This window comes from Nicrophorus vespilloides, unplaced genomic scaffold (genome assembly GCF_001412225.1).
Source record: "Nicrophorus vespilloides isolate i.1.1-1 unplaced genomic scaffold, Nicve_v1.0, whole genome shotgun sequence".
NCBI classification, from domain to species: Eukaryota; Metazoa; Arthropoda; class Insecta; order Coleoptera; family Silphidae; genus Nicrophorus; species Nicrophorus vespilloides.
The window spans coordinates 139,488-154,986 of NW_017100085.1; the positions used below are offsets into that span (position 1 = coordinate 139,488).

General features: G+C 27.6%; 1 protein-coding gene across 1 annotated transcript in view; it reads left to right on the top strand.

Annotated features, from left to right (window-relative positions):
* The window catches only part of LOC108567149 (allatostatins MIP), a 44,424-nt gene that overhangs the window by 21,783 nt on the left and 7,142 nt on the right, over nucleotides 1–15,499 (top strand). Inside the window, exon 2 of the mRNA XM_017927449.1 lies at nucleotides 14,613–14,749. Coding sequence (XP_017782938.1) covers nucleotides 14,618–14,749 — 132 coding nt within the window. The 5' untranslated portion in view covers nucleotides 14,613–14,617. The remainder of the gene's footprint in view (nucleotides 1–14,612; nucleotides 14,750–15,499) is intronic.

The following is a 15,499-nucleotide window of genomic DNA, read 5'->3' on the forward strand; positions in this document are numbered from 1 at the left end:
CCCGATTTGCGTGCATTATGTGTTCCATACTAATCTGAATTCAATTGGAAAACTTACATCCAGATGGCAATTTCACATGGACATGAGATAGTCAATAATCAAGCGAATCCAATAGAATTATTAAAACTTTCACAATTTCAGGACGTCTCTTGTGCATAATTTAATCGGCTATAAAAATATCAGAGTTTCATACGCATAATTTTTCTACTTGAACCCCAGATGTTTCTCATTTTCTGCAAATGTGTTCGTTGCCCGAACGCCGCATACTTCTGTATCTCTGCCGACGGTCATTTATACTGTACTTTACATTTCATTGCCCCCCTTTTTCGTCTGTTTTTCTCTCTCTCTGCACATTCCACTTTACAAGAAAAAAATGTGAAAAATACGAAATAAGGAAAACACTGACGTTTATTGTTGCAGTAAAAGCAGCGTTGTTTAAAGTGTACAAGCATAAATATTTAATACGTACATTTCGCATAAAAATGATATGTACAATCTGCAAACGTAATGTAGTACCACACTGAAAGATTTCAGTTAATGGAATTTTTGATAATCACCTATCTTTTACTTTCATTATTATAATTTTATAATTTTTCAGTAAAAATCTCTGAAATATTCAAATTATTATTCAGTATAAACTTAAAGCTTTTTTTAAAGTTAGTCCTTTTCCTTAAAAACTAATTAATTTAATTTTTTTTTTTATAACAAAGTCAATATTTTTTCTATTTTAATTGATGCTTATTTTTATTTATAAAAACAACTTCAATTAACACAATTATTTGTAATTTAACAATTTCTTGTTAATCGCTTAACATTTCTATCTAAATCAGGATAATTTTGACTCAAAAAAATTAAAACTGTTGAAAGTATTCTTTTAAATCTTTGATTTTTAACATTTTCTTAGCAGAAACTTCTTTAAATTTGTCTTCATTTTCTTTTTATTACTTAATAACAAATTTTCTAAATCTTCCACTAAAAAACCATCATCTTTTGTATTAAATAAATTTCTTCTTTGTCATGTTCGAAACCTATTGAATCAACTCGATAACTTCAATTCTAATTTCTAGAACAACTTGTGGTCTTAATTATAAATCTATAAGAATTAATTAAAAAATTCAATTCAATTTTCAGCATAAGAAATGAAATATAATTATATTATTTAAAAAAAAAATGATTGGTCGTCCATTATGATAAATATATTTTCTTTTATACTGCAAGGCTTCGATCAGTGCGGATTCGCTATAGTCCTATTTGATAATTTCTATTTTAGTAAATTTTAAAAAATACTACACTGTATAAAATTGTGTCAATTTTTTTCTCTATACAGTCGAGTTAATTGGCGAAAACGTTTACCCGTACTGTGCGAGGTACATCAATTTTTAAAATTAATCTACGAAAAAATTAAATTAATCTATTATTTTAATATAAATTAAATGGAATTATTCAAGCAGTTTTTTTATTATAAAACGTTTGAAAAAATTGCTGTGTTTTTATCACCTACACGCATACTGCACACTTTAGTTGAATAAATAATGGGTTACAAAAGCAAATTGCTCCTCTCAAGTAGAGAAGAATAACAACAGCGACAAATGCAACGAACAAAGTTGTATTTTTGTGTTCGTGTGCAAACGCGACACATGGCGGATGCGCCGCGTCGTATCCATATTACATAACATCAATCCTAGTTACAACATTCGTTTGTTTCTCCTCCTCGCACATAATGATACCTTTACTAATAAATAGTTAAATTACAAAGTTAAACCGAGAAATACTAGGAATTTGAATTCCAGAGAAAAAAACGACTGTTATAAATTCGACACGTATCGACGGACAGTAAAAAAAAAACATTTATATAATGCATTCACGTAATAGTTTATTCATACAACAAAAAAGCGATGGAAAAAAAAAACTAAAAATATATAGTGCAAAATATTACCTCGTGACATTTCGCTGCACACAAATTACAGTAAAATGGGCAATTTATACATAACTTTTTTTTTGGTATTGTTTTGTTTCGTTTCTCATATTCTACCTATGATATTTATTTGGCCCATTGGCATTCAGAATTGCAGATTTATGCCGCGCATTATTTAGTATTTTATACCCGTTCACGTTTTTTTTTTCGTTTCGTTTCGGTTTGTTTTACAGCGGTTAGTTTTGATGGAAAATTAATTACCACGTCAGGTTTATGAAAACGAGAGAGAGAGAGAAAAAAAAATGGACTATTTATTCGCTGTATTTGTTCTAAAATCGCCTTCGGACAAATTTAACGCATAATTATTTCAGGTGGAAGAAAAACTGTTTTACGGAATATTTAAATTATCTGAATGAATAATAGAATGGGATGAACGGAATTACCATTAATTAATAGTATAATAATAATCATTTATTCTTTGCGTATTATCAGATTTGCAAATCCTTAACAGTAGGGTTTGTTAATCCTCACTTTATGAACAGAAATGAAAATTGTTTTCGTACAAATTATATTCAGAACAATCTCACATAGTCCGGCTTCGATCAGTCCGGATTTATTGTAGACCGGTTTGAAAATTTCATAACAAAATTTTACAGAAATACATTTTATATATATAAAAGTTTAGTTTTTTTCTTTCAAATCAAATCTCAATTTGAGCGGTTATAAAGATCTCAATTAATCCGGTTTCAAACAGTCCAGGATATTGACGTAACCGCATATTACCAGTAATCGATTTTAATCCTGAAGACTACATTAATCACAATCTCTCTTAATTAGCAAACTAATAGTTTTTTTTTCAAATTTATAAATCGCAAATATTATTTAAGTATTAATTACTTTTACGGAAAATTAATTCTCACTCTTTGAAAAACAATACTTTATGTACAAATTATGCAAACAATTGTCACTATAATCATAATCTTCCTGAATTCTCAAGTTAAGAATCCTTGTTGTGACAGAAAAAATGTTATTAGTTGGGATTAATAAGAAAAAAAAACTTATCTTTGTAACAAAATATCTGTTTTCACGCACATCTTGACGTTTTTATTAATAATAATTACGTGATTATTATCTCTAGTTGCTAAGCATTGTTTCAATTGTTAAGGTAGTTTGTGTGTGAAAACTGACAAAATTGTCAATTTATGAAAAACAAAACTTTCTGTACAATTTTACAAACAATTGTCACTACAATCACAATCTCTCTGAATTCTCAAGTTAACAATCCTTGTTGCAACAGAAAAAACGTTATTAATTGGGATTACTTCCTGTTCATTTTAGATGCAATTAAATTTACGATCCAAATACTTATTACCCAGAGCGTCCGGATTAAGTCGCAACGATTTGCATAAAACAGATTAAACACGTTTTGGGTTGGAAATGCGTAAAACCAATTCTCAGTATTTATCTGCATACATATTCGTTCACAAATTTAACTACACATTCGAAATCACATCCTAACTAATGAATAATAATAATAGTTACTAATAACAAACAAAAACTTACCTTTCTAACAAAATGTCTAATTTTCACTCACATCTTGATGTTTAAGTCATTTTTTTTATAATAATCACGTGATTATTATCTCCCGTTGCTAAGCATTGTTTCAATTGTTGCGGTAGTTTGTGTGTGTGGCAAAAAAAAAATATGACAACGCTTGTCACGGTCTTGACAATCTTCAATATTGTAGTGTTTTACGCGAATATGATTATGGTTATTGAGCTCGTGCTGCAAATAAGTCACGACTTCTGCAAATCCGATGAACGAGTCTTTTTCGGATCGCTTTGATTCAAAGGTAGGAAAATTGCATTTGTACTGTATTGAAACCATCCGCAAACGGTGAGCATACAAAAGCAGTTTTACCAACGGATTTAACAGATTTAGAGGCTATTGAAATTGCGTAGTATGTAATGAAAGTTAAACCGGAACATTGAAAATTAATTAGTTTTTGTGAAATGTTCTAATATGTATGATAACTTCACAAAAGAATTTCATTATAATTTAAATTTTTTAATAATTTAATACTCTAGCAAATGGAAAGTTCAAATTATAGAATTTTGTATTAATTTAAATGAATATTAATTTCCTTTGTTTTTACATAGAAAGACATGTATTTCAATTTGATTTGTAATTTATTTAAAAATTTCAATGAAAAATAATCAGGAAATTTGTATTAAATATTTTTTTTTTCATTTTATATTCATTATATTATTATAGTCGTAATTACTCTCCTTTTATGATACATTTTGTAAAAGTTAAATATTTCACGAATTCACAGGCTATTGACCATTTCTATTTCCTCAACAGTTTGAAAACTAATGAGTAAATGAATTTTAGAATTTTGCTCTTATGATAAATTCTTTATGTATTTCATTGATTTTCCTGAATGTACAGATTAGTATTAAATTAAGATGTTTTAATTTATTTTATAATATCTTAATTAAGTTTTTATACATTTTCTTTAAGAGTGAATTTATTTTAGGAATTAAAATGTACAATAAATAAATTCATAATTAAATTATCAAATTATAAATTTAGTGTCTATTAATGTAACAAAACTAAGTTTTATTTTGTATGCTCAATACAGAACTTTAATTTAGTATATAAATTAATATTCATTTTAACAAATTGTTTAAGTTTATTAACTGTATAAAACAGCGGTTTCCAAATTGGGAATAATAACATATGGACAATTGTTGAAGATCATAAAATATGAAAAATATGTAAACAAAGGGATACACATAATGCTTAGAATCCACTGGTGTACAAGATAAAATTAACAATTTACTGTGCATTAATGCATGCAAACTAAGTTTTCATTATGTTGCCTCAATGGAAACTTCAATTCAACATTTGACTGACGATAGTGATGTGCATTCGCGCAATGGAATGGAAAAGGCCCTTTCGGTCATTGTAGTCGGCAGTTGCGTATCATCGTGATCATGGGCTATGTTCATGGTTGGGGGACGGACGGTTTCTAATCCTCGGGCATTTGTGTTGCATTAATTCCGCTCAAGGGTAAATTGTACTACGAAGCGGCAGATTATTTGCCGGAAACTTATCGTAGTTTCCGCAAAACCGATTACTGAACTTCCTTTACATGTCTACCTAATATACACGAAAATAATGTTTTATAAACATACAAAAATATCACATATTTAACATTTAATTACATTTTTTTTTTAATTACTTATGTATTCATTGATCAAGACAAAAGTCTTGCCATGAAGTTTTAGTGTATGTTTTAGTTAATATTGATTAGGCATTAATGAGTAATATAAACCATTATTATATAATTATTTAAATAATAATAAATTTGAAGTATTTATATGCAATTTTCTAACAAAAAATAATGATAAATTTCATTATATAACATCAAAATTAATTAAAATAATTAGTAAGTCTTGTTGCTTTTCAAATTATATAATCGTAATAATGCCATTAAGATTATTAAAATGCAAAATTATTAACGTTTAATGTAAATTTAAAGTGTTTAACGACGTAAATATATATGTACAATAAATTGCATTTGCATAACAATCGTGAAAGTCATTAAGGAGAGAAAAAATCATGTTTTTGTTTGGCGTTTAAACACATTTACGTCCATGCAGACAGGGTTATCTATCAACGGGGAGAAAACTGTTGATGGTGAAATGAAAAGCGAGTACGCTAATGACCAGCACCAACAGAGTGGATGCCATTTGCAACACTTTACACATTTTTAACCACCCGGAAAGCGGAAACCACGGGGTTTCCATTGATATATAAGAGCGAAATAATAAAAAAAATATATGAAACACAACAGGACTTTTACGTTTCACTCTGAATATATCAACATCGACCGCGGCGCGTACAACTGTTTTAAAGGACAATGAACTTGTGTCTGTATTTCAGTTAGTTATTGTTGGTTCTCTTAAATCCTTCGCATCATTGTTGTCTTGTCTTAGATTCCTTCACAGTTGTCTTTTCTTAACTATTGTCTGTTTTACTTTTGGATCTTTTTCCAAAATCATCAGACTTTTTCCGAGAAAGCGTCTCCTTCTGTAAATTGGCAACTGATTTCTTCCTACACATGGATGACTGATATTTTCATCCTTATTTTCATTTTCAAAATTAGTAACAACTTTTTTGAAGCTGTTATTAATTTTCTTCCTTTTATCAACGCTGAATTTTGGTACATTTTTCACTGATTTCCAATTTGAATATTTTTCACTTGTTGTTTTACTGATAGCTGCTGAAGAACTATATAAAATCTATTCAAGACTTTAATTATGATTGGTATTATAATGAAGTTAAAGAAAACCAAATTTTCGATCAACAGTTATAAGATTTTGCTAATTTATTAAATAATTTCATTTTAGCTATATAAAACAGCGGTTTACAAACTGACTAGTTCAAAGGGAAGCATAAAAAAGTTATTAGAAACATAGTTTTAAAAAAATATTGGATTTTATGCTAATCACATATGAAAAATTGTTGAAGCTCGTCACGTATAAAACACTTATAAATTGATACAAGGGAAACCATTGCATTAATTCATGCAAACTAACTTTTGATTATGATGGCTTAATAGAAACCTCAATTCAATATTTGATGGTCAAGTATTCTGCTACAATATATTAATTAATTGTTGTTTAATTTAAATATTTTTTTAGCTTAAAATATATTCAAATATTTAGATAAGTTTTTTCAAATTTTGATTTTTTTTTAATTCTTCTAAAAATCAGAATGTAGGTGTGGATTTGCTCTTATCTTGTGAACGGCAAACATTGGAAAATCGCTTCAGGATATACGTCGGATTTTGGCATTCAACAGGTGCGTTCCGCGTTGTAATTTTGCCTCGATGAGTGGAGGCCATTCCACATTACATCGCCGCGTCCCGCAATTGCGTTTCATTGTCTGGAATTTAATTGAATTGCGCTCACACTTTCATAATTGCACCATTACACCACAACCGTTACATAAATGCGGCTCCGATTCCCTGCCGGCCAATTTACGCATCCACCTTTCCATTTTCAATAAACTAATATTGTGTTTATCGTCGTTTTTCCCGTTTCCACCGTTCGTTTTCGTGTTGTGTAAATATTTGCACTCGAATTTCTTCGTGTAGAAAACCGTTTGTGTTTATGTTATTACAATAGATTAATATAAGAAAGTAAACTAACAAATTTTATATACAGGCTTCACTCACTGTACTTGAGTTACACTAAGTATTGAATAACACGATTAAAATTTGCAATAACCCTCGTATAACACGGTTTATTTAAAGTATATGTTTTCACAATTTATAATCCATTAATCAAAATATTTTATAGTCAACAAATCTGTTAATTCCGTTTATGTAATTACAATAGATTTGTCTAAGAAAGTAAACTATCAAATTTTATGGACACCCTACAAATGATAAGATACTTGAGTTACACGAAGTCTTAAATAACACGATTACAATTTGCGATAACCCTTGTATAACACGATTTCTTTAAAGCATATGTTTTCAACATTCTTAATCTTTTAGCCATTAAACAAAATCTTGTACAGTCAATAAATCAATCTTTGAATTACGTTTATGTAATTACAATAGATTTGTCTAAGAAAGTAAACTATCAAATTTTATGGACACTCTACAAATGACAAGATACTTGAGTTACACGGATTCCCGAATTACACGGTTAAAGTATATGTTTCCACAATTTCACAATTTTTAACAATGAAATTAACAAAATTAAACTATAAAAAGTTAATTAAGAAAGCATCTCTAACGAAAATCTGTTCTATAATAATGAAATTAGACACATTTTCCAGCATATAATCTTTTTATACTAGAATTTTTTTTAAAGAAATCAAAAATTGAAGTGTACTAACAGTTTTGATTTCTTTAAAAGTTATATAAGAAATAATATGCAAAGAATATTTCTTCATAGCACAAATATTACTATAATTCACATTTCATTCAATACAGCAATATCTCACATAGCGTGGCTTCAACCAGTCCGTATTCACTATATTCCATTTTTTTTAATAAATTATTCTTTTTTTCCTTTATTCAGTTAAATAGATAATCCTCGATTAATCCGGATTCAAAGAGTCCGATATGACCAATTACACAGACTATTATTACTGTAATCATTTTATTCAATAATTTTTATTCAAAATATCTGTATTATATAATAGAATATAGAGAGAGAAACCGGTTAAGATTCCGCAATCCGTTTTGCGTATTTTGCATATCCTCCCATGTAAATGTGATGTAAATTCTCTTCGATTTCAAATTTATAATTGAGAATTTTGTATTTCGTCGCTTCCCCACCTCAAAAAGTTTTATTAATTTCGCACATACACATCGCGCGCAAAATCCATCTGCACAAACCCACCCCAAAAAACAACGCAATTAACGCGGATTGAAATTAAATTGGATTTACCTCTCATAATCTAATACTACCTGTGTCATTCGATGTCACCTAGTTTTACAACATTTTTTGTTGTTTACGCTTGAAAATGTTCACTCGAAATTACATTAAAAATGGAATCACAATTTAAACTTTATTTCGAGTGGAATTAAATACTGCTGTTATATGCTTCGGTTTCCGATCGACAATTTAAATACCTCACATAGTCCGTTTAATCCTCAATATTCCGGACTAATCGAGGAGTTTTCAAAAGGAACTGTAGTAAATCCACAGTTTAAAATTTTATTGCGTGGAAATCATCATCTTTCTAAAATTGGGACAGACAAATGAGATTTTGTCAAAATTTTATTGTCTGTGAAAACATTACTGCTTCCATGGCTGTAAATCTTATAGTATCAAAGAGGCTCTGAAGAATTCTGGTTGGGTCATCATGATAATAATCAGAATTTGTATCTCTCGTAAACATGAGTAATTTAGCGTAACCTCAATTAACCCCAAAAGCCCAAATTGTGGGCCCCCGCAAACCCACATTTCTTTTCCATCCCTAAATCCCATCGACACTTGCGATTTCATCAGACCCCAGGGCTCACGTTTCGAGATCCACACACCCAACATTGATGAGGCATTGATTACATTTAAACCTTTCATTACACAAATCACATATATCTAGTCTTGCATCTAAATTGTTGTGTCAAACAGTAACATTCTCATGATTGAATGTAATATGTATTACAAAAAATGTATTTAAAATTTCTAGTTGCAATCATTTATATGGTTTCTTATTTCATATATTTTTGTCTGTTATTAAATTAAAACAAATTAACACAAAGTAAACATACTAAAAATGTTTTAGATTGTGATAATTTTAAGATTTTTTTTACCCTTAATAGAATGTATTTTATACTTAACTTAACAAAACTTATTTTATAGAATTTTATTTCAAACAAACTATAGAAAAATTAGTAAATGTAAGTGAATGAATATAATTTCACTATTTTACTGAAATTTTCTTATATATGAAATTTTGTATAGTAATTTATAAATATATATTCAGAGCTAAATATGGCTTTCAATAGTACGTAAATATTTAATTAATTGATAGATTTTTAATTGAAATGTGTACTTAAATTTATATTGAAAATTAGGTTAGAAACAAATACAAAATTTGATTAAACAATTATTGTATTTTAAATAAGTAAGAGATTAGAAAAAAAACTTTCAAACAAAGAAAACATTTGATAAAATAAGATATTTATTGTATTCTGAGCAGATTTTTTATTTGAATAATCTTTCAATAATCCTTTGGATCTTAATGAATAGAATTGAATATTTATAATATTACTATAATAAAGAGAATTTATTTAAATTCAAAAATAAACTTACAAAGACAAAATTTGATTAAATAAGATACGTAACTATTGTAGTACGTAACTAAGCAGATCATTTAATTTAACAATCCATTGTATCTATATTTTAAATTAGTAATTGTATACTAAATGAATGAAATAAAAAAGTTAAGAATTTTACTATAACAAATAAATGTATGATATTTAGACTAGTTTTACCAATGCAATAAACTTAGCAATTATTACGTATAATGTTCATAATTTTAATAAAATCTAATATTAGAAAGTCTCATTGTCTTAATTGTACTTTGAAGATAAGGTGAAAACATATTTTATTATAATATAATTAATAATGTATTTTTTCTTATATTAAATTACAATTTATTATTGTTAAAATACGTTAAAATGCCCGGCGCATTCACCACTTCTCATTATTCTTTGCGTTTTCCAACAGATTTTTTTCCAGCATGATTTACAGCTAAGATTGTTTTCTATTTAACAAGCAATAAAACGCAGGACGGTGCCCAATAAATAATAAGTGTTTGCGTCCGCAAATGAAGAGATTCACGTATATAAATATGAAGAGAAAGACGGAGATGAAAATATAGTCATTCTGCAGAGTGTAAAGACGAGCGGTCCTGCGTCGTCCTGTTATGATAAATGTGTTTCAGAGCGGCAATAAATATCGCCTCGCCAGGATGTACTCATCATCCCCAATATTCTCCACCGAATCCCCTTCATACTTACGCCGGATTTCTGACTCGTTGCAAAATCCTGACAACCCTTATATATATATATATATAAATTTTCACCCTTACGTCTTCCTCGGAAAACATATAGAAAGAAGAAAAAAGTAGTAGACACAGAAGGAAAAGTGTGCGTCCAAAATCATCTATAAATCCACTTAAATGTCATCCTAATCAAGCGAATAAGGCGGAATTGATAAGAAACACTTTTTTTTCATTTTTTTCCCTCTTCCTTATTCTACGGTCACGTTCCTTCTTTTGGTGGAGGAAGAAAAAGGATGGAAAGTTGTTCTGAAACTTGGCTACGAATGCGAAACTTTTAAATATTTACACAATCCTGTAGCAAATTGCATTCGGATTTACGTTAAAACTTGTCCGAAATCTAATTCTCTGTCTCTCCTGAACCCTCGATGCTCGGTCGCCTCCGCCCAATTACGGCCAATAAAGAAATTCTGTTTGCACATCTCGAAGACGAGATTTCGTTGCGCCCTTTCTAATTCCGTAATTGGCGTCGGCTCAATTGGATTAAATTTAATAGGTTTCGGTTTAGTCGAAATGGTAATACGCATTAATCGTCCTCGTATGATATTCTATTTTTTTTTTGCTCTTAGTATAAGATTCAAATCGTCCTTTCAGAAACGCACACAGTTATTATTCTTTGGATAAGATGATTCGGTATTGATCTGGAAGTTCCGGCGTTGAAGAGGTTTTCGATTCGAGTACAATCAATTAAGTTCTATAGGGGAGAAAGGCTTGTGATTAGGGCACAGTGTATTAGGGAATTGATGACTTCGAGATGTCGACGCGTGGCTTCGATGAGAGTCTCTCTCATCCTTTCCGCCGTACAAACAAAACCTTTATTGGATCCGGTAATTGCATCCGGTCTGTGGAACCCAATCACAACATCATAATTCCGCAAAACGAGAACATCTAAAGGTTTACACTAATAATCCTCTTCGAACCGTCACAGCTTCATGATAATACATCAATTTTTGTCTCTTAAAGCAATTCCATTTATAATAATTGCAAATAAGACTTTGTTCATTATATATTAAACAAATATTTGGAGAAAAATTACTTTATTTAATATGTATATGAACTAAATAGAAATTACATTTTTAATCTCAGCTGTAAATCATGCACAAAAATCGAAATTAATGAGACGTAGTGGATGCTACAATGTGAAGACGTTTTATACAATTATTTAATTACTGAATTGTTTTTTTATATATCAACATCTTTCTGTTTTTAGAAGAAGTCAATGAAATATTGATCATTAAATATTATAAAAGATTTAGTACGAAATTACATATTTTTATATGCACATCAACTATAAGAGATTTTTTTTTTAATTTAAGTACAAATATGTAAAAACAATCTTCTGGTGTCTTTTTTTTCTATTTCATTACAATAATTTTAACAACTTAACTAAATTTTTAAAATAATGAAACAAAAAATGTTGTAAAACTACTTTATTTGTTATAATAATTCTTTTTCTGTATTATGTTTTTATATTTTTACTATTTTTACTATATAACAAAATAAACAAATTGTAAGTTTACTTATATATCAAGTTGTTGGGAAATATATCGGAATTTTTAAAAACAATTGACTTGTTTATATGTATTTTAGACTTTGATACTTTTCTAAAGCAATAACTATGAAATATACTGTTTACATTTTAGTTAAAAGAAGTATATAAAAGTTTTGATTTTGAATTTTATGAATATATAAAGTAAATAAACATATGTTAAATAAAAATAAGAAAAAACAATGGAATTTAAAAATTCAATATATATTTGTATATAATCTTTAAAATACTCGTACTTAATTTGGATTATGATAAGATTCTTGGTATTCACTGTCTAAGGATTATTAAAATAAATCATTTTATCTAAGCACAAACAACTTTTCATTACTTTATTTTGTACAAGTATAAATTACAATAATAAACCAAAAAATTATATTGAAAACATTTCAACATTGTTGAATTTTGATAATTTGTGGATGTTGAAATTGTACATTCTTAGAATATTTATATTTTATTTCTAACTTTTATTTATAAGTATTCTCTAAACTAATTTCAAATAATAATACACATATTAGTAGACTCTTTTAAGACTAATATTAAAACTAAGACTCAGATAATTTTGTGGCGAACATTGAAGATTGAAGGATTTTTGATGAACCAAATTATATAGTATTAATATAAAGTTTTTTTTTTAATAATTATAATAATATTGATTGCAACAGTCATGTGATTACATATATAATTATAAACAAAGAAAAGTATGAAGCACACTAAATCATAAATCGTTATAAAGAATACATTGTTAATTGATTTTCATTGAAATAAGTTCAATATTAAAATATTAATAAATTAAAATGATTTAAGGTCAGGATATGGGCAAACATACTAAGAAATTGTGTTAGAAATAAAACATAAATAGTAACAAGTTTTAATAATTAATTAAACTAATACCAATCAATTGTTCTTAATCTGCATTAATTTACAAGAGGGACGTAGATTACACTGATTGGAGATTTCCATTATTGAGCGTGTAAATTAATTACTGTATTATTTTCTCATAGATGGAAATCTCTATTTCTCTTACACCTTTCTCTGTGAATGCTCGCAGATGGATGAGATTAGTTCAATTCAACCCGTCGTCGCTTGCCATTAGCAAACAGTTACATTAATGTTGCAAGATTGCGACGTGATTGCGAATTATCCCATTCGCAAAGAATGATATATTTGACGGGTCAATTAATCCCCGCATTAGTTTCTGGCTTCAAAGGTATTGCTAAGAGCTTTCCACCAATACAATAATTTATCGAAAAAAAAATTTTTATTTCTTATATACGATTAAATATAATTTAATTTTAATTTGTAATTTAATAGACAAATAGAAGAAACATTCAATCCTTTGATCCACATGAATCAAAATAATCTTTAATTTTTATATTATTAGAGAAAATATGTATATGCTAACAAATATACTGCTTATTTATGTATTTAGAAGATAATCAGTTTGCATTTTGAAATTGCAAATTAGTTTACAAACAATTCGGAAATATATCCATTTATAATCAAGTGTTCTATGTAGATACGTGAGTTCTAGACAATATTCAGATTAACGCTTACTAGATTATAGCAGAAAAAAAAACAAATTTGAATCATTTTATTAAAACTATTGCCCAATTAATAGAAACGCACTAATTAATTACAAGTTTTTAGTGCTTACGCATTTAGATCGAATTAAATGATATTTGTAAGCTTTTTTAGTTTTTTTTTTTCTGGTAATACAATTAAAATTGTTATGAACAATAGAAACTATTAAAAATGATGAATTGTATCGTGTTTACTGGCAATTACATCAAAATTGTTCTATAAAATTGAAAAAAATGAAACTGGTGAAAATTCGGAAATATTTATTAGTAATTCTCATTTTTATTATTATAATTCAAAGAAATTCCACAAAATAGATTGAAATAGGTGAAAATTTGGAAATATTTGAAATCATCTAATTTTTATTGGTAATTCTAAGAAATTCTATAAAATCGATAGAAACTGGTGAAAATACAATTGATAATTTATCAATTTTTCGAAATTGTTTATAACATAGGAAAATTAAACCTTGTGTTCTAGGAAATATAACACGTTGAAATACTTATATAAATGTAAATAATGATATATAATACAAGACTTTTTGAGGGATTAACTTTTATTTCTTAATAATCATTTTTTTATTATTTATTTACATTTTTTTTAACTAATTTTGAAACATTTTATTAAAACTATTGCCCAATTAATACAAACGCACTAATTAATTGCAAGTTTTTAGTACTTACGCATTTAGATTTAATTAGATGATATTTGTTAGCTTCTATTTTGAAATACAATTGATAATTTATCAATTTTTCGAAATTTATCATAGTAACACATTGAAATACTTATATAAATGATAATATTTAATACAAGACTTTTTGAAGGAGAAACTTTATTTCTTAATAATCAAATTTTTATTTTTATTTACACATTAGTTTGGACCTAATTTGGATTATAAATTACAAATTTACTATCAAAAGTTTAAAATTGTTATTTATTTATAATATGTGTTTTTTTTATGTTTGTTTGCAGGAAAGATGCGTTCTGCGGTGTTGGTCATTGTGGGAGCGATAGTCTGCATTTCTATGTTGCCATTTTCCATGCAGGCTGCTATAGACGTTGGTTCTGATCCGGACATCGGGATTCCTAAGGAATCTGACGAAATGCAGGTCAGTGCACTGAAACAAATTAAACATAAATTGAAAAGTAAAGAAAGTAAATTTACTTATAATTCAGTGATAAAACAAAACATTTACTTTTTTAAATTACAAAAATTGAGTGACAAAAATTTATTGTTTTTATTTATTAAGTATATAAAATTGTATCAATTGATTAAAAAATCTTACAAATAATTATTAATTACAGAAATGAGTAGATCTTACATAAAATTTAAAAAATACTTTTTTTTAATTTTCCATTATTTCTATACAAAACAATAAAATATGAATAAAAATTTAACAATTCGGTCAATATTAATATAGTTATTATTACTTAAACAAAAATTGTATTAAATAATAATTATTAATATTGAACTACAGAAATGTTAGTAAAAAAAATATCTTAAAATTTATATTATTAAAATTTAATTATAGAAATTACTAAGAAAGTCTGTTGTAAAATCACGTCAACAAACGCATAAGAATCGTATTTATATTCTATACTTATACATTGCATGTATAATATTTGTTGTGAATTGTCAAAGAGAACCCAAGGAATGGCTTAGGCAAAGTCCCAGAAATAATTTGCAAACTTGGAGAATTTCAACGGAATTCCTGCGGAATTATTTAACGCGCCCTTTTGAACATTAAATTGCACAGAATGCAACCGTTCGCAACGTTACACATCTTTCTCTCACTCTTTCATTCTCAGCCTTAAATTCATTTTAAGTTCAAGGCGAAATGTTCAAGAAAAAAAGAGTA